Source organism: Danio aesculapii, chromosome 23 (genome assembly GCF_903798145.1).
Source record: "Danio aesculapii chromosome 23, fDanAes4.1, whole genome shotgun sequence".
Taxonomy (NCBI): domain Eukaryota; kingdom Metazoa; phylum Chordata; class Actinopteri; order Cypriniformes; family Danionidae; genus Danio; species Danio aesculapii.
This window is the reverse complement of record NC_079457.1, coordinates 13671404-13697973: the sequence shown is the minus strand read 5'-3', so window position 1 is coordinate 13697973 and position 26570 is coordinate 13671404. Positions and strand designations below refer to the sequence as shown.

The 26570-nt window shown below is 35.0% G+C and overlaps 1 protein-coding gene across 1 annotated transcript in view; it reads left to right on the top strand.

The window, feature by feature from the left end:
* The window catches only part of plxna1a (plexin A1a), a 454670-nt gene that overhangs the window by 208918 nt on the left and 219182 nt on the right, over positions 1-26570 (top strand). Inside the window, exons 5-8 of the mRNA XM_056449070.1 lie at positions 14193-14293; positions 15596-15719; positions 18101-18254; positions 19432-19531. Coding sequence (XP_056305045.1) covers positions 14193-14293; positions 15596-15719; positions 18101-18254; positions 19432-19531 — 479 coding nt within the window. The remainder of the gene's footprint in view (positions 1-14192; positions 14294-15595; positions 15720-18100; positions 18255-19431; positions 19532-26570) is intronic.

The window sequence follows — 26570 nt, the reverse complement described above, 5'->3', positions numbered from 1 at the left end:
TGCGGTATAGGTGAATTGAATAAGCTAAATCGGTTGTAGTGTACAGAATGTGTGTGAATGCAAGAGTGTATGGGTGTTTCCCAGTGTTGGGTTGCGGAACTTGCGGTTGGAAGGGCATCCGCTGTGTAAAACATATGCTCGATGAGTTAAAGGTTCATTCAGCTGTGGTGACCCCTGATTAATAAAGGGACTAAGCCGAAAAGAAAATGAATGAAAGAATATTATCACTCATGTAAAGTTTCACTCTTCATGTCTTGACAAAAGAGTGAGACACTTCCTCTTCATAAAAGTGGATGCACAGCGAATCTCATCCTCTGTAATTGCCTTCCTGAGAATACTCGTACAGACAAGTCAAGTGTAAACCAGAGAACGTGAGAGAGTCTTGCATACATGACTGACCATGTTTTCATAACTATTATCACATAAGAATCTATAGAGCTTTTTTGTGAAGAGAAGCACACAGACAAAGCATATACAATATTTAATCACAATAAAAATTCACAAGATTTTTTTTCCAATTATTTACGGTTGTGAATTGCATTATGGGAGCTTGATCTTTTCTGTTGACTTTTGATGTTGAAAATTCAACTCTACAGTTTAACAAAGTGACTTTTATTGACATGTTTGTAGTTTAATATAATATAATGTATAAGAAAAATATTTAGAGAAATAAGCCTGTAAAATAACAGAAAATGTACTGGTGGTTTACTACAAGGTTTTTCTACTGTAATAACACCAACCCAGACAATATGTCACTTTAAACTAATAAAAATGTTAATAAAAGTCACTTTTTTCGAACTTTTTAAGATAAAAAAAAGGTCAAGGTCTCATAATGCAATTGAAAAGCATAAATAAATGGAGGATGTACAGTTAAAGCATGTTGTGTTCATTTTATTCAAAGTGTGTACCTCACACTCTTGAGACAATAGTTTTATTAAATTAAATCACAAATCAGTCAGAAAAATCAGTCATTACTTCTGTGTTATCCAAATTGCACAACTCTAGTTAGGAAGCACTTGAGGGCAAGTTAATAGTAGCTAAATTTTCATGTTTGGTTAAACTATCCCTTTAAACATGAGTCAACTAAGGCTTAAGCTATTACTTTCTTTTTGGGTCTGGACCAAACAAATCAATAGAACCGAGCTACAGTACAAGTGTAAAGACAACAAAAACAAAAACCTAACAATCACCATTTCCACTGCTTTGATCTTAAAGTGCATCTCTGAGATGTTGTTGAGGCTCACATCGGTTCATTGTGTCCACCAGCGCTGCTTTTTTTTTTTTGTTCTTGAAGATCTGGAGTGGGTTTGAACCATCCAGGATGAGGTGAATGAGTTTCACAGGCCGCTCTCTCTCAGTCTGCAGACCCAGAGGACCGAGCGCAGGAGAGAAGTGGAAATTAATTGGTTTGAAGCAATTTGTTCTGTCTTCTCCCCTTCATCTATCTTTTTTTCTCTCCCCCCTTTCTTTCTCCCCTCTCTTTTAAGTGGTCCTCCTCGTATGGAGGAAGGAGTCAATGGGAGAGCTGCCCCAGGGGTCATTTTCTTTCAGATGGCGGCTTCTCGCGCTCCGTCTGCCTGAGATATTGCCGGCTCTTTGAGAACCGACAGCGGTCGAGGCAGACGGATCGTGATTGGATCCACTCCGGCTTCCTTCAAGCCATCTTTCATTAATTTTTTCTCTCTCCCCACTTTCACTTTTGTCCCTGTTTATCGTAATCGGAGGCATCTCGCCGTCTCTCTTGTCAACAGCAGCGGCTAACAAGCCTCCGTCACCGTCTCTAGTCTGAGTCACGTTTTTTTTTTTTCTCTACAGGTTTTATTATGTTTGAGAAGGTGGCCAGCTGCAATTCTCTTCTGAAAGATGGAGATTTTATTGTTCTCCTTTTGAATCTAAAATATGATATCATAAAAAAAAGAAAATGAAATGAAACATATTTATATTGTGTTATTTCACAATAGAATGTTATTAACTTCTATTTAACATATAATAGATTGTATGTGTACAGTATATATGTATATATATATAATATAATAAAATGTAATACTTGCAGATATGTATTTGTGTCACGGTCACCAGCGGTCCAACCTTTGCAGATTACTTGTAAACACAGATCACATAGAACAACAAATCCGCTCTTTTATGGACTACCATTACAGTCATGCATCCCACACACTCACACCGGTTCCTGATTGCAAACACACAGCTGAAGCTGCTCATGGACTGATTTCAAGACTATATACACAGCACACAAACACACAGAATTCCTGAGTCTTGTTAAACTGAGTGAACATTACAATGCGTTTTCCTTGCCTTGTCGTGTTTTTGACCCTCACTTTGTTTTGTTCATTTACGTTGTTTGCTGCATGCCTTTTTTGACCCTTTGCCTGTAATTTTGACTACGACTCTGGATTGCCCTTATACATGTTTGCTGCTGAGTTGACTGTAGCTTTCCCGACCATTCTCTGTTCTATAAAGACTGCATTTCGCACCTCTGTTCTCAGCGTCATTTCATTATGTATGCACTCTCATAAATAAATGTACAATATAATATACAAATTATTATATTATATTATATTATATTATATTATATTATATTATATTATATTATATTATATTATATTATATTATATTATATTATATTATATTATATTATATTATATTATATTATATGTATAAGAAAGTGTACGATCAGCATTGCCATGATGAAAGACAGAGTTATTATTGTTTCCCTTTGAATCCAGCAAATTTTTTTCGTAAACACAATCACACCATAATCCAGCATTGCAATCCGTCCCACATTTTAATATGTTGTCTTCCATACCTCAGGCTTATGAAGATATCGCAGCGCATTAGAGAACAGACAGCGGCCCTAATGTTCCCTGATATTGCTGTTTCTTTCCACCATTTCGTGCTGATCTGAGAAAAGATGGTGCTGCGTGTCGTCCACGTTTGCCTCCCCCCTTTGCTCCTTGCATTATTTTTTTTCACTTCTTCTCCATTTGTATCTCTTCATTGGATAATAGAAACGGCGCATGTTGTGCCTCAAACATCAAAAACTCCATTTCGTCGGGTTGACAGAACAATTTTCCGTTTCCCATATTCACACCCACTTAATTAAAAGTTGCTGATAGCCTCTGCGTGTCTCTGGGCTCGGCGGGAAGACATAAAGCTGTCCCGTACTGAGCCAGAAGAAACTTCGATTAGCGTTAGCTTGATTTAAACAGCGCTCGCTGCCTTTCGGACGATAAACTTTACAACGTTTATCTGAGGCTCCGAGGAATTTCATGGAAAAAAAGGCCATCAGCGAGTTTGTCAGTTCGGTATATTGCTCATGTAGTTTGGGGAGATATTGTTTATGCTTTTTTTGGGGTGACTCATGAAACCTGTCAAGAGTCACGTCAAAACAAAAAAGAAAGACATGTGGGATTATATTAGGCTTCAGGAAAATAAATTGGTTTTAGTTTTATTTTAGTTGTAGTTGTTTTTGTTTGTTTTTATTTTATTGTGACTATTGTCGTCAGTGTATTCATTCATTCATTCATTCATTTTCTTTCAGCTTAGTCTCTTTATTAATCAGGGTTTTACACAGCGGAAGGAACCACCAACTTATCTAGCATATGTTTTTCACAGCTTTTCACAGCTTATTTAAATGATTTGATAAAAAATATTAGTTTATTATTAATTTCATAAATGATTGGCAATATTATATCGAATAGTGTATGTGTGTGTGTGTGTGTGTGTGTGTGTGTGTGTGTGTGTGTGTGTAAAGACCACTAGCAATTTTTTATTTATTCTGTTAACTTTACTCTCTTATTCTTCCAAATATGAAATAAAATGTTGTTTTCAGAGATATTATATTTGTTTTTAGATGATATAACATAAATTCTTTTTTTTTTACATCATTTCAGTTAAGAAAGCAGTCCCAACAAATGTTAACTTTTTTTTGGACCAATTTTCATTTTTATGGCAAAAAATAAATATTCTAAATGTCTACATTTTTTTTAATTTTAGAAGAAATCTTTTTTTAGGCCATAGTGTATAAGTGTGTATGGATGTTTCCCAGTACTGGGTTGCAGCTGGAAGGGCATCCGCTGTGTAAAACATATGCTGGATAAGTTGGCTGTTCATTCCGCTGTGGCGACCTCTGATGAATGGAGGGACTAAGACGAAGGAAAATGAATGAACGAATGAATATATTATATTATATTATATTATATTATATTATAATATATCATATTATGTTTTACATTATTGTATTATTATACACTGAGGCCAACCATAAAAGACTTTGATACTGTCTAAATTTTTATTTTAATTTCGGAAGAAATCTTTTTAGACCTTTGTGAAATTAAACAACTAATATCATTGGTCACACTGTACAGTAAGGCTGTATTCGTTTATATTAGTTAATGCATTTATTAACATGTACAAACATTGAACACTACATTTATTACATTATTCATGTTTACGTTAGTTAAAAATATATAGTTGTTCAGTTTTAGTTCATGCTAACTCGCAGTGCATATATATATATATATATATATATATATATATATATATATATATATATATATATATATATATATAAACAAAACATGTAAAACAGATTAAAATGAATGAATTGCAATTAAAAAGCAACAGCCAGAAGGGAAGAGATGCCGAGGGAAGAGCATGATCTGATATGTAAAGGCAGACCATTCCACAGACAAGGGACTGTGACAGGAAAAGCCCTGTCACCACTTAATTTTAACTATGATTTGGAAACAACTAGCTGAAACTGGATTTCCGACCTTATTGGCCTTAATAAAGTGTGCCAGTGACAAAGTTCACCACTGTAAGTAGGTGCCAGACCATTAAAAACAAATAACAATAACAATAGCATGAATTAGAATTTTAGTAAATTAAGGAATTAGTAAATGTTGATCTATAAATAAATGCTGTACAAGTATCGTTCATACTTAGCTCATGTTAGTAAATACAGTGCTCTGCATATATGAGTACACCCCATTTTGAAAATGTATATTTTTATCCATTTCTCAGTGAATATAGGTCATATATTTTGGTGCATTTGAACAAAACAGATTTATTAAATAGATATATTTATTAAAATAATATTTTAGTCACAGAACATCTTTAGAAATGAAAAGATAATACATTTAAATGTATGCAAAATATTGTAAAAAAATTATAACCTACAACATTTCAACAAATTTGTATTTTTTTTTTTGTTTCTCTTGATTTTTATTATTTTATTGCTATTAAGCAAAACATTAAACATGAATTTGGGCTACTAATTTTTGAACCATTATTGTAAGTTATTTTGTTAGAGTAGCTTCAGATTTGCCTTCAGTACTGACTAAACTAATGTACATGCACAAATACAATATAGAAAATGTTATTTTAAATGAGAGATTTGTGGGGTGTGTACTCATATATGCTAAGCACCGTACATGAACTAATGAAACCTTATTGTAAAGTGTGACCATAACATTTAAATCAAACACAGGTAATAAATGAGCTGAAAAAAATGAGTATTTTCATTAAAAGATTTAAATTAATAGATGTATATCTGTAATTTATAATTATTACTTTCTAACTGCATTTATTTATTTATTTTGGCTCATTAAGCTCTTATTCTCCAGCCGCACTAGTGTAATGTGTGTTGTGTTAACAGATGTGGCTGTGAAAGCGTTTGATCCCAGAATCAGGGCTGGTATACAGTACAGTATCTGCAGCTCAAGTCAGTACAGTGAGGAAACTGGAGCCGTGTCTCTCTTTCTGAAGGTCAGGGTTCTTCTATCAGAGGAAGTATCAGCTCTCTGTAATCTGATTTGTGTGGCGGACGTCTTAATATAGACAACGTGACAAGATGGAAGGAGAAACTGCCAGCTCTTCACTTCACTAAGTGTGTGTGTGTGTGTGTGTGTGTGTGTGTGTGTGTGTGTGTGTGTGTGTGTGTGCGTGTGTGTGCGTGTGCGTGCGTGTGCGTGTGTGTGTGTGTGTGTGTGTGTGTGTGAGAGAGTAGGTGATAGTCCATGTATATGCTATTTATCAGTCACAAACTCTAGACATGTATTATGTTCTCATATACAGTGCTTCCGGAAAGTATAGCGCTTCACTTTTTCCACATTGTTTTATATTACAGCCTTATTCCAAAATGGATTAATTTATTTCCTCCAAATTCTACACACAATACCCCATAATGACAATGTGAAAAAATATTTTTTTAAATGGTTGCAAATTTATTAATAATAAAAAACCTGAAAAATCACAAGTTCATCAGTATTCACAGCCTTTGCCATGAAGCTCTAAACTGAGCTCAGGTACATTCTGTTTCCACTGATCATTCTTGAGATGTTTCAGTAGCTTAATTTGAGTTCTCCTGTGATAAATTCAGTTGATTGGACATAATTTGAAAGGCATACACCTGTCTATTTAAGGTCTCAGGGTTGATAGTGCATGTCAAAGCACAAACCAAGCATGAAGACAAAGGAATTGTCTGTAGACCTCCAAGACAGGATTGTCTCGAAGCACAAGGCTGGGGAAGGTTACAGAAAAATATCTGCTGCCCTGAAAGTTCCAATGAGCACAGTGGCCTCCATCTTGATGTTTGGAACCACCAGGACTCTTCCTGGAGCTTGCCGGCCATCTAAGCTGAGTAATCGGGGGAGAAGGGCCTTGGTCAGGGAGGTGATCAATAACCCGACACTCAGACACTCTGTCTGAGCTCCTGGAGAGAGGAGAACTTTACAGAAGGACAACCATCTGTGCAGCAATCCACCAATCATGCCTGTATGGTAGAGTGGCCAGACGAAAGCCACTCCCCACCTGGAATTTGCCAAAAGGCATCTGAAGGACTCTCAGACCATAAAATACAAAATTCTCTGGTCTGATTGAGACTAAAATTGAACTCTTTGGAGTGAAAACCAGGCACCGCTTATCACCAGGCTAAAACCATCCCTACAGTGAAGCATAGTGGTGGCAGCATCATGCTGTGGGGATGTTTTTCTGGAGCAGGAACTGGAAGTAGTAGGGAGGATAGAGGGAAATATGAATGCAGCAATGTACAGAGACATCCTGAATGAAAACCTGCTTCAGAGTGCTCTTGACCTCAGACTGGGGCGACGGTTCATCTTTCAGCTGGACAATGAACCAAAGCACACCGCAAAAATATCAATGGAGTGGCTTCACAACAACTCAATGAATGTCCTTGAGTGGCCCAGCCAGAGCCCACCCCTAAATCCTATTGAACATTTCTGGAGAGATCTGAAAATGGCTGTACACCATCGCTTCCCATCCAACCTTATAGAGCTTGAGCGGTACAGCAAAGAGGAATGGGCAAAAGTTCCCAAAGACAGGTGTGCCAAGCTTGTGGCATCATATTCAAAAAAGACTTGAGACTGTAATTGCTGCCAAAGGTGCATCAACAAATCTTGATCAAAGGCTGTGAATACTTGTGAATGAAGACATGCGCTATAGGTGAATTGAGTAAACTAAACTGGCCATAGTGTATGTTTGTGAATGAGTATGTATGGATGTTTCCCAGAACTGGGTTGCAGCTAGAAGGGCGTCCGCTATGTAAAACATATGCTGAATAAGTCAGCTGTTCATTCCGCTGTGGCGACCCCTGATGAATAAAGAAAAAGAAGGAAAATGAATGTATGTTATATTATATTATATTATATTATATTATATTATATTATATTATATTATATTATATTATATTATATTATATTATATTATATTATATTATATTATATTATATTATATTATTATACATTGAGACCAACCATAAAAACCTTTTAGACCTTTATACTGTGCAAAATAATGACACTTTAAAGAACGAGTGTGTTCGTCCAAATTTCGACTAGTAGCATAAACACAAGACACTTTGCAGCAATTAAAACCAAATCACAGTTCACCTCGCAGCTGGAGGCAGACATTCTTGGCTTTCTTCTACCAGTCTGTCTTCTCTCCTCACCTCTTTCTCCCCCCTCTGCATTTCATCATTTTGCACCACTTAATTTGCTTTTTTTCTCCCTTCTTGCCATGATTTTAGCGAGGAGCTCATCCAGACGTGACACACTGACCAACAGAGCTTTTCCAGAGTCCAGCTGTTGACATGCTGATATTCATAAACCACACACACACAGAAATCCTTGACTGTGTGTTGTGTTATTGATAAAGCAGGAGGTTTATTGAGCTTTGACACGTAGCAGCGAGTGCTCACGCTCAATAACACTCTGCACCGTGAAGGCCATTTCTGCTCGCATATTTACCCTGCCAGAAACTCGGCTGAATTTGGAGTATGAATTAGCATTTGACCGACGTTTATTGGAGGTAAAATGCAGAGATGGCAGACTGAAATGACTAACATGAATTGCAATTTATCATTTGTTTATTGTGTGAATAGAAAGTTGCCATTTGCAATTTGAAATCTAATTATAGAGTTATTAATTTATGTAGAGATATTTGATCTAGATATTTTGTAAGAGAAATATTTTATTTATATTTTATTTATAAAATTATTTTATTTTTTAAATTATTTTGTTTTGTTTTGTTTTGTTTTGTTTTGTTTTGTTTTGTTTTGTTTTGTTTTGTTTTGTTTTGTTTTGTTTTGTTTTGTTTTGTTTTGTTTTGTTTTGTTTTGTTTTGTTTTGTTTTGTTTTGTTATTTATTTATTCTTTAATTTAATTTTGTTTCATTTTTTATTTTTAACCATTTTATTTTTACAATTGTTTTTTATTTTATTTATTTATTTTTTTATTATTTTATTTATTTTTTATTTTATTTTATTTTTTATTTTGTTTTATTGTAAGTTTTGATAATTTTCCTATTTAAAGCTTGACTCTTCTGTAGTTACATCGAGTACTAAGACTGAAAAATTGCAATTTTCTAGGCTGATATGGCCAGAAACTATACTCTTATTCTGGTGTAATAATCAAGGAACTTTGCTGCCATTCCATGGCTGTAGCAGGCACAATAAAATTGCATATCCACATTGGAAGTTACCTAGCTAGGGTCTGTTTTCAGGTTCTGCTTAATATCATTGTGCCAGCTGTAGCCATAGAATAGCAGTAAATTTCCTTAATTATTACACCAGAATGGTGTAAAACTGGCCATATCGATCTCAAAAATAGCAACATTTTATTTTCCGTCAGTCTAAGTCACAGGTGTCAGTTCTAAGAGGACAGTTTAGTTCCAACACTGCTTCAACACACTTATCTGTAGGTTTCAAACAAGCCTAAAGGACTCAATTAGTTTAATCAGGTGCGTTTAATTAGGCTCGGAACTAAACTGTGCAGAGCTCCGGCCCTCCAGGAACTGGCTTTGACACCTGTAGTCTAAGTACTCGATCCAACTACGGAAAAGTCAAGCTTTAAATAGGAAAACTCTTTCTAAACTTCTTTTAAAAATACTTTAAGTCAGATGCTAATGGTCTAATTCAAAGCAATGATTTATGCTTAGCTAAGCTAAAACTGATCCTGCCAGATCAGCTGAATAAATTTCAAAATGTTCTAATTAAACTGTTTAGTGCTGTAAAATGAGCATATTTAACTAAAAAAAAGTGGAGTGTTCCTTTAATGTTCTAGTCAAGACAAAATCAACATAAACATTTTGGATGACCTGAAGGTGAATGGTTTTAAATTTTTGGCCGAACTCTTCCTTTATTGCGACTCTGAGCAACAAGTACAGTCACCTTGTGTATCAATTGATGAATAGTTTTGGCTGCATGAAGTGTCTCTCTTTTTCTCTTTCTCTCATTCTCTCTCTTTTTTTCGTTCATCCTCTCCCTGTAGGCTGTGTCTGGCTTCCTGGCCATGATCTATGGTTTCATCTGCCATTTCTTCTTTTGTGCGTGGCCAAATGGAAGATAGATGAACAGGGAGGTTTAGATGGGGGCGTCAAAAGAAATAAGAGGCCTCCTAGTCTCCAAAGTTTGCTCTTTTTAAATTAGGCTGTGTCATTTTAAGGGGGGTTAAGGAGCAAAAGAATGACCTATTCATTTGGCATGTGTTCATGGAAAATGTGCGCTTGCTCTCTGAGGTGTGTGTGTGTGTTTGGGGATGAAAAATAAGCTATCGATCATCACAGCCACCTTTAGAGCATGACCAATTTTTGGCCCAAATTGCACAGATGGCGCAATTACATGCAGCGGGTTTGTCCAAGTCCCACACAGAATAAAGAAAACACACTGTCCTCAATTACATCTGCACAAACCTTCTCAGATATTCAGTGTTTGGATTCTGATTTCTGAGGCATTGAACACAAATGTGTCAGTGGTTAGTATTTTTAGTTTTGTTTAGTTTTATACATTTTTTAATGTTGTTTACAACTTTAAGTATGTCATTTTATTATTTTAATTTTATTAAGGCATCTTTAAACAGCAAAGTTGTCGAAAACAAAACATGAAGTGGCATGCATTTTCAAAAATGTGTGCTTCTACTAACAGTTTAATGCGTTTAGTGAATTCTGTGTAGACACAGACCACAAGATGACTTAATAATGTTTTATTGAGTGTTTTTGTACTTGTTTTTTTTATTGTTTCAGTTTTTCCCCCTCCAAAAAAAAAAACAAACAAAAAATCATTTAAGGGGAAAGAAATGTAAACAATATTTAATATATTCTGCTTGATGTTCCAAAAAAAAAAAAAAAACTCATTGGATGAACTCAATTTAATTGAGGGCAGGATCAGTCCAATTAATTTGTTTAGCACCAACTAAAAACAATTTACACAGTTAAATGCAATTGAGTTGCTCCCAAATGATTTTATCAAATAAAAGTTTAAATACATTTGTATTTTTATTTAACTTAAACTCAAAGCTCTGATAATATCATGTATGTCATGTATGTGTCGTACATTTAGAAGTCTCTAAGTTATATTTTAAGTTATCCTAAATTAACTAAAGGAGATGTTTTTAAGCATATTACATACAGTTGATTGAAACTGATCTCAGAACTAATTTTAGGACAGTTATTGCTCACTGAGCAAAACAACAAATTGCATTTTTGCTAATTAAGCTGCCAACATCCAAAGCATGGGAGCTTCTGCAAGATTAAGTTTTAGTTTAATCTTAAGCCAAGATTGGTTTTATTATCAACATTTTCCTCTCTTAATTCAACTGGCAACTACAAATCCCCTAACCTGGTAGTTGGACCAACACAATTCTTTCATGTTGTCCCAAAACAAAATGCTTAAGTTTACTTAATGGTTTACAAATGTAAGTGGACTGAACAAAATACAAATAAATTGGCCAAAGAAATGACAAGAATTGTGTTGTTTCAGTTCATTTTAAATAGGTGGTTTGTACAAGCAGCAGTAACATTTCTTGAGGATATGAGAGAGATATAAGAGAGAGAGATAGTTTTATTTATTATTATTATTATTATTATTATTATTATTATTTTGATGATTTGATTTGTTTTTTCAATATTTGTGCTTTTATGTGCTATATTTGTCGTGAAATATTTTGTTTTATATTATAATTTACATAATGTTTATATAATTTACCATTAATATATTGACAGATTTATTTATAAAGCTGTACTTTATTTATTAAATACAAATATATATATATTTTTTTCTTTTTGTTGTGGGTATTAAATGTGGTGTCTCTTAAAACGTACGTACTGTAGGTGTTTATGGCTCTACCAGACCAGCTCAGTTTAAACATGACTGAATGGATTTCACCTTCTCTTTCTCTCTCTTTCTCCCCCCTGGTCTCTCTGATTGAGATACTTTTCCATTGTGACCCAAATGCCTTGTGCCTCGTTTGCAGATGTTATTTTATATTTTATACACCCCTTGATTCCCCTCCTCCTCTTGCAGAGAGATGAATGCTTTCTCTTTCAGCTGTTTAAATAGAGAGGGATGAGAGCGTATGAATGGCTGCTGTATAATAGTCTCCAGTCCTGACGTTTAAACAAAGAGCAGAGGTAGAACTCTCACATTGCAAAATCACCTTAATTGAAATATTCCAGACGCCGAACACTCCTTAGTCCAAAAGAGCTGCGATCTCTTTCTTCCACGGTGCATCCCAAAAATCCCAGAGTTTTGTGTCAAACTGTTGCATCAGTGCTGTATTGTCCGCCATTTTCTTTTGTCTTTTACACTGCTGTTATATTAAACCTACACCCTTATTCAAAAACCACAACTTTGTCGATCTCTTTGCTTGAGCTTATTGCAAGCATCCTTTGATGTACATATGAATAAAAATGCTGTCTAGGTAGGCAGATGTCTAGGTTTGGAACGAAGCCATTTTGAGTCTCCTGAGAGCTGATTGAATGCCACTCAGACATTATGATGGCTGAAACTGAATGAAAGTAGATGTCTAGGTAGTTTGGTAATATGTGCTGTTCTCTCTGTTGGATGTTTGTAATATGTAAGGTCTCTGATTGAAAGAGTAAGTGTGTCTTTGTTAAGTTGCTGAGAATATTTTGGTCCGTAGTGCTCAGATTCCACGTAAAAGCGTTAAGCAGGTTGATCATTAGCTGTTCCCATCTGTGATTGTTAGAGAAGAGTGCTAGCAAAGCTGAAATTGTGGGTTTTACTGCAAAGAAGGCCTTAAATACAATGTTAGTCGCTTTGGATTGAAAGTTTGTGCCAAATGTGTAAATGTAAAACAAAAATAAACCAGTCTAGTTGCTACTGTATGCTGCAGGCTTGTTTTCCTTGTTTTTTTTTATAATGGACCATTTGTAACATGATGTTTGTAACATGAACAAGCAAATTCTGTCCAAATGTGCTTCACTTGAACATTTCTAACAGGTATATAGAGCTGACTCCTTATTTATCTGTTTTAGAAATATGGTAAGCTAATGGCTAATTATGAAAGCTGTTTACTTTGTTTGTAGGCTTTCCTAAAATAGGTGATTTCTTCCTTTTAATACAGTTTTTAAATATTAAACTAGCATATTTATGTGGTATATACAGTAATATAATGTAGTAAATGAGTTCATCTCTTTTTCACAGTACACAACCCAGAGTCTTCTATTAACGTGTACAGTAGCTAATCTAACAGATACAAACAAGCGATGAAACTAGCCCACTATGTTAGTCGCTTTGGATTGAAAGAATGGAAGATATGATGGGAGGTTAGTTTAATTAGTTATATAGCCTGCTGAAAAAAACAGCTTAAACCAGCTTAATTTGGTTAGCTGGTTTTAGCTGGTCAACCAGCCTGTTTTTAGAGGGGTTTTGGCCCTTTCCAGGCTGGTTTCCAGCCATTTTCAGCCTGTTCTTAGCTGGTCAAGCTGGGAGATGACCAGCTAAAATCAGCTTGACCAGCCTAACCAGGCTGGCAGCCCAGCCAAAACCAGCTACGTCCAGCTTAAAGGCTGATCAAGCTGGATTTGGCTGGTTTAGCTGGTCAGCTAAGCTAGGCTGGTTTCAGCTGTTTTTTTCAGCAGGGATATTTCCTGTTGTAACATGGTGCTAAGCTAATGATAAAAGCTATGTTTATTTTGTTAGCAGGTTGCCTTGTAGTAAATGATCTGTTCCTTTTATTACCTTAAAAAAATTATATTAAGCTTACTTTGGAATATAATATTTGAATGAGTTCATCTTTTTTCACAGTACATAAGTCAGACTTGTCTGTGAACATATGGTTAAGCTAACAGATAAAATTGAGATATGAACTAGCCAACAGCGAGTCATTTTGTATTAAAAGTGTTATTTTAAAATTATGTTTTCTGTTTGTAACATGGAGCAAATTCTGTCAATTTTCTCTTCACTTTCCTAACAGGTATATAGAGCTTGTTTTAGAATGTTTTTTAAATGGGATATTACATTTGCAGGTTTTCTGAGGTGTTCACACTAATACAATGCAGTAAATGAGTTCATCTTTTTCACAGCTACACAAGTCAGACTCTTCTGCATACAGCTAAGCTAACACCTCAAGCTAACAGCTAAAAATGAGAGATGAAACTAGCAATCGATTTTCTGTGATAACTTATACTATTCAATAGATGGCTTGAACTTGTACGTTTCTCAATATTTAGACCTGATTTCAGTCACAAAGGTGTTAACCCGTTGCTAAGCTATCAGCTCATCGCCAGGCTAGCAGATACTGAGTTTTGTATTGGATGGAGCTATTTTCTATCTGTAATTGTAAATAGAAAAGCATGTTGAAATGAAGCCTGGTGAGGTGTGAGGTGTGATAATGCCTGTGGTGTTTGTGTGTGCGCAGGTGAAGCGTGTGCCAGTGGAGAGCTGTTCTCAGTATAGCAGCTGTGGAGAGTGTCTGGCCTCTGGTGATCCTCACTGCGGCTGGTGTGTCCTGCACAGTGTGTGAGTATCTGCATCTCCTGAGCCCACAGATCATAACAAACACACACATTGTATACCTACATGAATATGTATCTGTTTGTTTGTCTATTTATCCTCATAATGTGTTTCCTTTTTTCTTTCACTTTTGTTTTTAGTTTAACTCTAACGATAAAAACTTCAATACGATATAAAGAAAGCTGTGTAAATAATAGTTTTATTAAAATGTATAGATATAGATGATGTATTTACAAAATATTTGACGTAGTATGTGTAATATGCAAGTATGTAGAGTTGAAGTCAGAATTATTAGCCCCCCTGAATTATTAGCCCCCCTTTTTATTTTTTCCCCAATTTCTTTTAAACAGTAATCGTTTTGAATAATCGTGATTACAATTATGACCAAAATAATCGTGATTATGATTTTTCCCGTAATTGAGCAGCCCTAGTTATAGGGTGGACAATATAATATTGTAACGAAGCTGAGAACAGACTTGCAGATCCAAATGCGGTTTATTAGAACTGAGGTCGTACAGGCAAGGGTCGTAAACAGGAGCAAAACAGTATCACAAGCAAAATCCATTGCGCAGGCAAGAGGTGAGACTAGGCAGCAGTGAATCAGAACGAGGAACAAGGCTAGGATCGAAAAAAACCAGGGAAACTGCTTTGTAATGTTCAGTAGTGAAACAAGACTCAGCAATGTGCGAATGAAGGTAAGGTGTATTTACAGTACAGTTCTTGTAATCAGTGTAGATGAGCAGCAGCTGTGTCTGTGTGTGTGTCCGGATTATTGTCAGCTGCTGTAGGAGTTGATGAGCGCAGGGAGTTTTGGAAGTTGTAGTTCGTTCCGCAGTAATCTCTAATAGAGAAAACCCTGATGTTGATTGCAACAGACTACAGGAAGTAATCGCCAGGGGAGACAACACCACTGGCGATCACAACAAATATATATTTTTTTAACATGTAGGGTTTTTACTTTATTTTCCTGCAATTTGTTTTAATTTAGTTTTTTGTGTTTTATTTTCTGTTTAAATCAATTTTATTTTGATTTTATTGTTTGATATATTTTCTTTTTTCTGTTTTATTTTGACAAAAGAAAAATGCTAAAGACAAACCATGTTATGTCATGAAATTAAGTCAGCATTGCCTGTATTCATGTACTTAAAATTCTTATTATAGTAACGATAATACACTTCTGACTTTTCTTCATCATCGCATCAGTGCTATTCTAAAACGAATCAACCTACTAATAACGAATGGGGTTGATCTGCCTGCATAATGATAGTAGTATATTGATTGTGGAGGTGTTGTTGTGTTTGTCTTCAGCTGTTCACGTAAAGACCGCTGTGAGAGAGCGGATGAACCCCAGCGCTTCGCCTCCAGACTGGAACAATGTGTTCGGCTCACAGTTCAGCCCAACAACATCTCTGTCACCATGTCTGAAGTCCAGGTAAGTCAATTACACCTCAGATTGACATTCAGGTCAATAGAAATTAATTGGGAAGTTGTTTGGAACTGATTTTGACCACTTTTATTAAATGTATCAAGATACACCAGGGTAGGAACTGCTATAGATATGAATTTATTAAACATAATTAATAGGTTATAATGAATTAAAACAGGTGAATTGGGTAGGCTAAATTGTCTGTAGGGTATGTGTGTGAACAAGTGTGTGTGGATGTTACCCAGTGATGGGTTGCGGTTGAAAGGGCATCCGCTGCATAAAACGTTTGCTGGATAAGTTGGTGGTTCATTCCGCTGTGGCGACCCCAGATTAATAAAGGGAAAAGAAAATGAATAAATGAATAAAGATTTAAACATGACATTTTTTTGAAAATGATACAACAAAATAGTGTTTTATTTGAGTATTACTATGATTTTAAAACTCAAGTTAAGATATTTTGATGTTATTTTGTTTTAATTTGTTCATTTAAATTGTGTACAATATATAAACTTCTCTAAATATTTCGATTGTTATTTTTTATTTAGCCATTGTTAATGAAACTTAAAGTTAATTATAAAGAATTAAATTAATAAAATGTGAAAATTTGAAGTTGCAAAACTGAAGTATCTTTCTTCAGAATTTCTGGAATATATTGTTGGAATATAATTATGGAGTTTAGACCCCTAAGTGCCATACGAAATTTTCATCTAAAGTTAGCATTTTTCTTAGCCTGTTGTGTGTAGTTTCAGGATTTTTTTTATTGCAAAGAATAGGTTATTTTCCTTAGCCTTTGTGAAATAACTGAATATAAACATAGGAGGATGAAAAACGCTAATTTCAAAGGAAAATTCCAGATGGCACTTGGAGGGTTTTGGATCTGAACTCTTCATATGTAAATTGTTTATTAATAATATTTTGGTATGTTATTATTATATTTTTTATTACAAAAACATTACACAAATTTTTCAATGAAAAGATAAAGCGAGTTAAACATTACATTTTGAAAATAATATTTTCTTTTAAAATGTAACTTTAAAATTAAGATATGTTTTGGTGTTAATTTGTTTGGATTTGTGAACAATTTAAAGTGTGTATTAGTCTTTTTTTTAGCAGTTTCCTAATAGATTTTGAATTACTTGTAAAGAAATTACAAGAAAAATTAAATGTTAAATTTTAAAGCTGAAAGACTAAAGTATTCATCATAATCTTTGGAATACCTTTAGATTTTTAAACATCTGTTTTTATGTATTGATAATGTATTGGTATGTTATGCAATATATACAGTTGAAGTCAGCATTATTAGCCCCTCTGAATTATTAGCCCCCTTTTTATTTTTTCCCCAATTTCTGTTTAACGGAGAGAAAAAAATTGTCAACACATTTCTAAACATAATAGTTTTAGTAACTCATTTCTAATAACTGGTTTATTTTATCTTTGCCATGATGACAGTAAATAATATTTGACTTGTTACTTTTCAAGACATTAGTATTCAGTTTGAAGTGACATTTAAAGGCTTAACTAGGTTAACTAGGCAGGTTAGAGTATTTAGGCAAGTTATTGTATAATGATGGTTTGTTCTGTAGACTATCGGGGAAAAAAATATATAGCGTAAACGGGCTAATAATTTTGACCTTAAAATGGTTTTTAAAAAATTAAAAACTGCTTTCATTCAAGCTGAAATGAAACAAATAAGACTTTCTCCAGAAGAAAAAATATTATCAGACATACTGTGAAAATTTCCTTGCTCTGTTAAACATCATTTGGGAATTATTAAAAAAAAGAATAAAACATTCAAAGAGGACTAATAAAATAAAATAAAATAAAATAAAATAAAATAAAATAAAATAAAATAAAATAAAATAAAATAAAATAAAATAAAATAAAATAAAATAAAATAAAATAAAATAAATAAAATAAAATAAAATAAAATAAAATAAAATAAAATATGCCATTGCTCTACTAAACATCATTTGGGAAATATTTAAAAAAAAAACTATTTTTTCTAATATGAAAAAAAACTCAAGGGGGGGGGGGGGGGGGTGTTGGGTTTCTTTGGTTGGGGTGGGCTAATAATTCTGACAATATTTCTGATATTGATGAATGATTACATTTTTTCTGGACTAAACTTAGAATCTCAAATTCCTTGCTGATTTATTGCTTCTAATCTTTATTTCTAATGCGATTTAAAAACCAAAAAAATTTATTCTCTCTCACTGTTCTTAGAAGTGGGTAAATAACAGAACTGTTCAACACAGTAAAATGAAGGTGTAGATGCTATCTGGCTGATAAAATCCACATATGAAAGTCCAGCTGTCTTTTGCACAAATGTTCAGTGTTTGTCATGCCAATAAAGCAATAAAGCTGAAATCCTATTCTGTCTTCTGCAGCTGGTTCTTCAAGCTCAGAACGTCCCGAGTCTGGCAGCTGGAGTAAACTGCTCGTTTGAGGACTTCACAGAGACAGAGGGACACATCATGGGGGGACGCATCTACTGTCTGTCCCCCTCCACTCGAGAGATCAGTCCCATAACACGCAACCAGGGTGAGGAGACATACTGTATACACACACACACACACACACACACACACACACACACACACACACACACACACACACACATATTCATATTGACACACACAGAACACACAGAAAATCGCTTAATGTGAATTAAAGCATTTCTGGAGAGAATTGATTGAAGACCATAGAGCATCATGGGAAAACAGAGCAATGTTGGATGGAGATCAGGAGATGGACATAATGACATGACCAAAAGTGTTTTAGTTAATAAATGTTTTAATTAATAGTCAATAGGTTTTAAAGTTTTTTTTTTTTTTTTTTATGCTTTTGATTAGTGACTAACTTGGACAAGATCAACATCAGAAACACACGATTATTGAGATTTGACTAAACTCATTAAATAATTTAATTTAATTTAATTTAATTTAATTTAATTTAATTTAATTTAATTTAATTTAATTTAATTAATTTTTTTTATTTATGATTTTTAATTTTGATTTTGATTTTGATTATTTTATTTTATCTTATTTGATATTTAATATTAGATTTAATTTTATTTAATTTTTAATTTTAGATCTTAGATTTTGTTTTTATTTTATTTTATTTGATATTTAATTTTAGATTTTTGGTTTTTAATTAATTTTATTCTGTTTTATTTTATATTATTTAATATTTAATTTTAGGTTTTAGACTTTGGTTTTTGATTGTTTTATTTTATTTGATATTTAATTTTAGATTTAATTTAATTTTATTCTATTTTATTTAATTTTAGATTTTTCATTTTGATTTTGATTTTATTTTATTTAATATTCAAGTTTAGATTTTAGATTTCAGTTTTTATTTTATTTTATAGTATTATATGAATCATTTTTCATAAATCTTGAAATATATGTTGCATGTACATATTGGATTCCTCTGTGTACCACTAGAAGGAAGCCTGCATACCACTAGTGGTACACGTACCACAGTTTGAGAACCACTGATCTAATTCATATTAATTCATATAAAGATTGATCCAAGTAGATTATTACTCAACCTGAAACGTCAAGCTGAGCTTCTGAAATAAAGCTGTTGGTCAAGTTAACATGAGTCTTCAGGAGGAGACGCCTTTGTGTCAACTCACACATACACACACACACACGCACACACACACACGCTGCTTGTTAGAGCTCGCTGAAGCTCACCGTGTGTCTGTCTGCAGGTGACAAGCGGGTGGTGAAGCTCTATCTGAAATCTAAGGAGACGGGGAAGAAGTTTGCCAGCGTGGATTTTGTCTTCTACAACTGCAGTGTCCATCAGTCGTAAGTCTCTTTTTCTGCCGTCGAACTCTCTCCCTCTTTCTCTCTGTCTCTCAGATGAAGACAAGTTTATTTTTGCGTAGGCTTATGTGTGTTTGTGTGTTAGTATTGTCACAGTACTAGAAGTATGAAATGGGATAAATAGATAGATAGATGGATGGATGGATGGATGGATGGATGGATGGAGTACATGATATCACTTTCAAAGTATTGCCACAGCATTGATTAGAATTACAATAGTTATGCATGTTTTAATTTATTCATTTGCCAGAGTTAAAACCTCAAGCATGTCTCAATGTTAACAAGTTTTACTATTTGGTCAGTTCAGTTGTTCAGATTTTCATTTGCTCCACCAAAATATTCACTGGCCCAGCTGAAAAAGTTCTTCGTTACACTTATAATTTTTCATTATATAAGAAACTACTAGCCTGTTTTGATCAGACTCAGACACATTTTTTATGTGTCTCTCTGTGTGTGTAAGTGTTGTCAATACTAGAATGTCTAATGATACCTGAACAAATATTGATATTTGGAGTAATTTTTGAGACCACATAGAAGTATTATTGCCATTTAATTAATTAAAATTACAACCAGTAACACAAATAAACAGGGCAAATGAAGATGAAAACAATCCATAAGCTTTCTCAACTACTGTACACCTAACCAAAGACTATAGAATACACATGTGTCACTCCTATAGCTTTAAATAGGGAAAAGTGTATCGGTCAATATGACGAATAAAGCCCCGCCTACTAGTACAGGAGCCAATCATTGATCACAATAGACTGACGTTTCTCCGGTGAAGAAATTCAGACCAGACGTGTGATTTTACAACTGTCGTCATCAGAGCTTGTCCAGTCGCTCTTCAGATGCTGCAGGGCCTAAATCAGTTGTCTGATCTCAAAGCGCTGTCATGGTACCACATGTGACAGTCACGTGGCGTCGGCGCAGCATCAATCCGGACAAAATTTCTAACCAGCATGCACTGCTTTAAAACAGATTTCGATCGATCTCCACAGCGCTGCATGAAGTCGAACGCGCCTAATGACTAATGGAACTGATAACACACAGGGAAGGAACACAGGTGAAACTAACGACAAGCGGGAAAACAAAACAAAAGAATCACATGACCAAACAAAACACACTTGTTTTGTTACGTCTCACTGTCTTACAAAGGCACAGGATCACATGAGTTATCAAAACACGAATATTTATCAACAACGACAACACTTACACAGGAACACGGGAATCACACATGGCAACATACAGGAAGACATTTTATTACCGGACGCTGGACTGAACAAAACACAGGACTTAAATACACAGCACGTAATAGAACTAATTGGACTCAGGGGTGAGACACAGGTGGAAACACTAAAACATTAGCAAACGGCGGGAACTAGAACACAGGGGTCACATGATACAAACAAACACACATGGAGCATAGAAACATGGGGAAGATCACATGACATAAACACGGAGCACATGGAACACAACAACACAGAACCTGACAGTACTGCCCCAGAGGCACTTCAAAGATGGCTGCCAAGTGAAATGACTAGCCTTAAAGGGACTTTGACCTAATTGTGAGGTTCTTTTGTACATTAATGTTAATGACAACTGCATGTTTACGTTTTACTTTTGCTTTAGACATAACCGACTGTGTTTTAAAGACATTCTACATTTACATTTGTTCAGAAGACTGCGTTCTGATTCTGTTCACAGGGTTTTAAGTGATTCTGGAAGAGATGGTGATGCGAGGGAGGTGTTTTGTTGTTACTTGACATGTATTACCGCAGGAAAGTGCTATTGTATTGTTTCAAATAGTTTACTATCAATACGTATTGAAATATCATTACTTTCATCAACACTAGTGTATGTGTTTGATGGTTGTGTGTGTGTGTGAGGGTGAAGGATGCTGTTTCTTGTGTGCTGTTAGCAGTTTTTCGCTGAGATCAGGGATGAGATCAGACTTTTAATGTCATTTCATTAAGCGCTCGTGAGCATCTCTGACTTGAGCCGTCCAGTTTTACTGCTGGTGAGTTATATTACTGCAGTTCTTACATCACTCGCTCTCATTCCTTGACTTCAGGCCATCCTTTATCACTTCTCCAATCAGTAGTGAATAAAGACGACCGCTAGTCTAAAACACATGTGTCAGGTTTCCTAGCATTGCGATCTGTTTTCATTTTGGTTTTTCTGAACCTTCATACTGTAAGAATGGAATATGCCTTATTAAATTTAATGGCCTTTGTAAATGTCACAGTATGTACTGTAAGTACCAATGGATATCTTAAAGAATAATCTTAAAGGGAAATTTACCCCAAAATATGTGTGTGTGATTGTGTGTGTATGTGTGTGACGAAATTACGAAATAAATGATTCTCAAGTAACATCAACAGAGAACACAGATTTGCCATTAAAGAGTATTTAAATATTAATGTCATTCTTGATAAAACAACTGTAGTTATATATTTATACATTTAAATAATGCATTAGTAGTATAAATGAATTGGTTAATGTTAGCCTTTTAATGAGATTTTCTTTGAGGCACCACCTTGACATGGTTAAGTCCCACATAGTAAAACATATTTAAATAAATTATTAAAGAAATGTAATTGAAAACCTGTTCATAATATAATGTATAATGTACAGTTGAAGTATTAAATTCAACTGTAATTATTAAATCATATAAGAATTTCCAAATATCTCCCAAATATTGGTTAACAGAGCAAGGCATTTTTCACAGTATTTCCTATAATATTTTTTTTTCTGGAGAAAGTCCTATTTGTTTTATTTTGACTAGAATAAAAGCAGTTTTTAATTTTTTAAGGTCAATATTATTAGCCCCCCTAACCCTCTGAGGTTGCCAGGTCACGCCGCGACCAGCTTTTATTTCTTATCACTGCAAAAGACACTTAGTATACTCTGTTGGTTTTGGTCACACAAATAAGTGTTATACACCATTCGAATCTGTTTTGTTTTGCGTACACTCACAATTACAACAAAATTGTGTGCACGCTCTTTATTTTGACTCTCTGCAAACTTTTTTTAAGAAACGTGTCACTAGAATGAACTGAAACTCAGCGAAAACAAAATAAAGTCTTACCAAATATTATGTACTGTAATTATGGCAAAGATAAAATAAATCAGTTATTAGAAATTAGTTCTATTATATACTATAATATATAATATAACATAATATAACTATTATGCTAAGGAAAAAAACAACAGAAATTGGGGAATAATTCAGGAGGGATAATAATTCTGACTTCAACTGTATATGCTGAATATAACATTTTTAAAGTGAATTTGAAATAAAAATTAACAATGTTTTTTTTGTGTGTGTGTGTGTGTGTGTGCATTTATATTTTTTGGGTGACCAAATAATTTAAGTTAATCCACTAAAAATAATAAATGTTTGTTTTGGTAATCAAGTCTGACCATTTGTTTCCGCGTGTGGGGTGACAGTCGTTCACTGTTGACGTCAGTTTGACTGCTTCAGCCACAATATACTGTTAGTTTGCTATGAGGGAATGATGCACAAAAGAAAGCTCCGCCCCTTACTCAGTATTCTATTTCAGTTGGAAGTACAATGGTCCCTCGTTATTCACGGGAGTTACATTCTTAAAATAACCCACAATAGGCGAAACCATTGTATTTTTTTTTACAATTAATACAAATGTTTTACGATGTTTTAACCCCTCACTACACTCTCAGAAATAAAGGTACACAAGCTGTCACTGGGGTGGTACAAATTTGTACCTAAAAGATCCATATTAATACATCAAGGGTACATATTAGTACCTGAAAAGTACAAAAGTGTTCCTCTTAATATGTTTTAAGCACTAGTAAATAATTTTGAGGTACCAATATGTACCCTTTAAGTACAAATGTGTACCTTTTGAAAAGATACCAACCCAGTGACAGCTTGTGTACTTTTAGTTCTGAAATTGTACACACTTTAAACTCTTTTCTCAGAGAGGCATTAACGTTTTCACACTTATCTCTATTGCTTAAACACTCTCAAAGTTTAGACTTTTGTAGAAAAATAAGTCCAGTATGCAACCATAGATCAAAACCTGTTGTCAGGCGCAAACATTGTCAGCAAGGTGTTCATTTAGCTTTTTAGCTTTTGTTTGGATAAGGTTGGCATCCAGCGTAATGTTCTGTTTCCTGCAGTCACTGATCCACAGACTCTATCCTTAAAGGGGTCGCACATCGGGTTCACCGAGCACATGACAGTTGTAAGCAACACACACTGGACGCGCACATTCGCATGTTATTTAAAATGAAATTATTCAGATGGCGCTCTGTGAAGCGACAGAAACATGAACAGTGTCCTGAGTCATAGCTGGGCACCACAGCTAGACAGCCGCCGGCTTGCGGCACTGGTGTGTGTACCCTGGTATTAACCAATGTTAACAATTCTAGAATGCATTGCGCTGCATGGCGCAACACATCTGGTGTGGTACCCCCTTTATGATGGTATTGCTGTTACAGTTACAACCCTTTTTTGCATCCTTGTTGAAACTCACACTGCTAGTGATCGAAGATTTATGTTAGTTTGGCAAGCTGAACCCATTCTGTACTGTACAGGAGACACAGAGAAGATTGATTGTCTATGGTCTACAGTCAATCAGGAAGCACAACACAATGCGCTGTAAAAACAAACAAACAAACAAATAAATAAAATTAATAAATGAATAAAAAGCAGATCAAATTGCACAAAAAAAATTCTGTGAAACTGAGACCGCGAAAGGTAAACCATATTTCAGTGAGGGACTACTGTACATCAACACACTCAAATAAAAGACTCAGCAACGCCAGGTTCACACAGACTTTAAACCATTAATATTTGCACCATATAATTAATGCTGATAACAGTAGCACCATTTCATTCCATTGACCTTATTTCCAGTCTCTTTCTCTGTCATCTCCGGATAGACAACAAGTCTGTGCTGCAGGCGTAAGCAGCTCCACATGTGTTGATCTCCAGTGTCTCTCTCCTTCATTAAGTCTATACATTAGCATGTCTCTGTCTTATTAGCAACGCAACCTCTTCATCTAAAGCCGGACGCGATGAAGTGCTCACCTGGTGCTCCTCATGTGTATGTTCGTGTGACTAAGACACACTATTTGGCCCTTGTGTTCACTGTGTGTGTGTGTGTGTAATACGTGTGTGGCAAGGGACGCCTGGTTGGCACGGCAAATTACCCTGCTAGCTATTTACACGCGGCGTAACAATATTAGAGTTTAGCATGAGACAGGGGGGAGGGACGACTTAATCGAGCATGTGAGGGGGCCCGATGCTTTTTTAACAAGACGGGAATGGAGAGAATGAAGAGGGAGAAGCGGAAAAAAGACAGATAGATGATGGCTTTTGTTGAAGCGATAAAGCACTCGCGAGGCTCAAAGGTTAGCAGGAGCTGGCACATTTTAATATGAAAAGAGCCCAGGCGTGTGGCACACGAGACGCTTGCTATTGAATAGACCGTCCCTTTTCTGTGAGCGTGTGTGTGTGTGTGTGTGACAGGTTTGGCACCACATAATCCTGAGTTTCAGTCTTGTGAGACCCATCGCTGGTTTGGTTAAAAGTGCCCTGAAGTGCCTTGAAATGCTCAGCTTAGTTTTTATTTTAGATGTGTGATGTAATTTCAACTAAATCAGGAAGACAGGGCTTGGTATAGTAGCATTTAGCATATTAGCATACAGTGTTCTGTTTTTATCACAGCTACAGCATGCTGGTCATTAGTCAAAATGCACAGTTTTTATCCATGATGTGTGATGTAATTTCAACTAAAACTGGAAGACGGGGCCGGGTGTATTAGCATTTTGCATATTAGCATATTGTGGTTTGTTTATATCACAGCTATGCCGGTCATTAGTTTAACTTAGAAATGCTCAGCTTAGTTTTAATCCTAGATGTTTGATGTAGTTTCAACCAAAACCGATAGACAGCACAAAGTATATTAGCATCTAGCATATTAGCATATATTCTTCCTTGCTGAAAAAAAAAAATGCTTAAACCAGCCTAGGCTGGTTGACCAGCCTAGTTTTAGAGGGGTTTTGGCCATTTCCAGCCTGGAAAATGACCAGCTAAAACCAGCGTTTTCAACCAGCTGTTTTTTCGGTAAGGTTTTGTTTATATCACAGCTATGCTGGTCAATAGTTAAAATGCTCAGGCTAGTTTTAATCCTAGACGTGTGATATAATTTCAACTAAAACCGGAAGACAGGACTGTGTATTAGCATATTAGCACACAGTCTTTTGTTTATATCACAGGTATGACGGTCATTAGTTAAAATGCTCAGCTTAGAAATGCTCAGCACAGTTTTTATCCTAGATGTGTGATGTCATTTAAACTAAAACGGGAAGACAGGGCTGGGTATGTTAGCATTTAGCATATTAGCATACAGTATTTTGTTTAAATCACAGCTCTATGCCGTTCAATAGTTAAAATGCTCAGTTAAGAAATGTTCAGCTTAGTTTTAATCCTAGATGTGTGATATTTTTTCAACTAAAACTGGAAGACAATGCTAGGTATATTAGCAAAGATACAGAATACATAAGACATAAGACAGGGGTGTCCAAACTTGATCCTGGAGGGCTGGTGTCCTGCATATTTTGGTTGCAACCCCAATTAAACACTCCTGAACCAGCTAATCAAGCTCTTTCTGGGTATACTAGGAACTTCCAGGTAGGTGTGTTGAAGGAAGTTGAAGCTAAACTATGCAGGACATTGGCCCTCCAGAAACGAGTTTGGACCCCCCTGACTTAGTTATTTTTTTTATTGCACCAGCATTTTTATACCTAATGTGATGGTTGATTGAGTGACTGCTGATTTACTAAATGATCAATCTAATTGATTGCACCATTATCTATGGTGCCACAGTATGTCAACTTCTAAGGCAAAATCTATATAGGTAAGTCTAGTGTAAATGGCACCTTTCATAAAACCTTAAGACTAACATATTGATGCTATTACCCAAAAAGCTTTAATAGCTTTTTAAGCATGACATTAACATTATACATGTTTGCT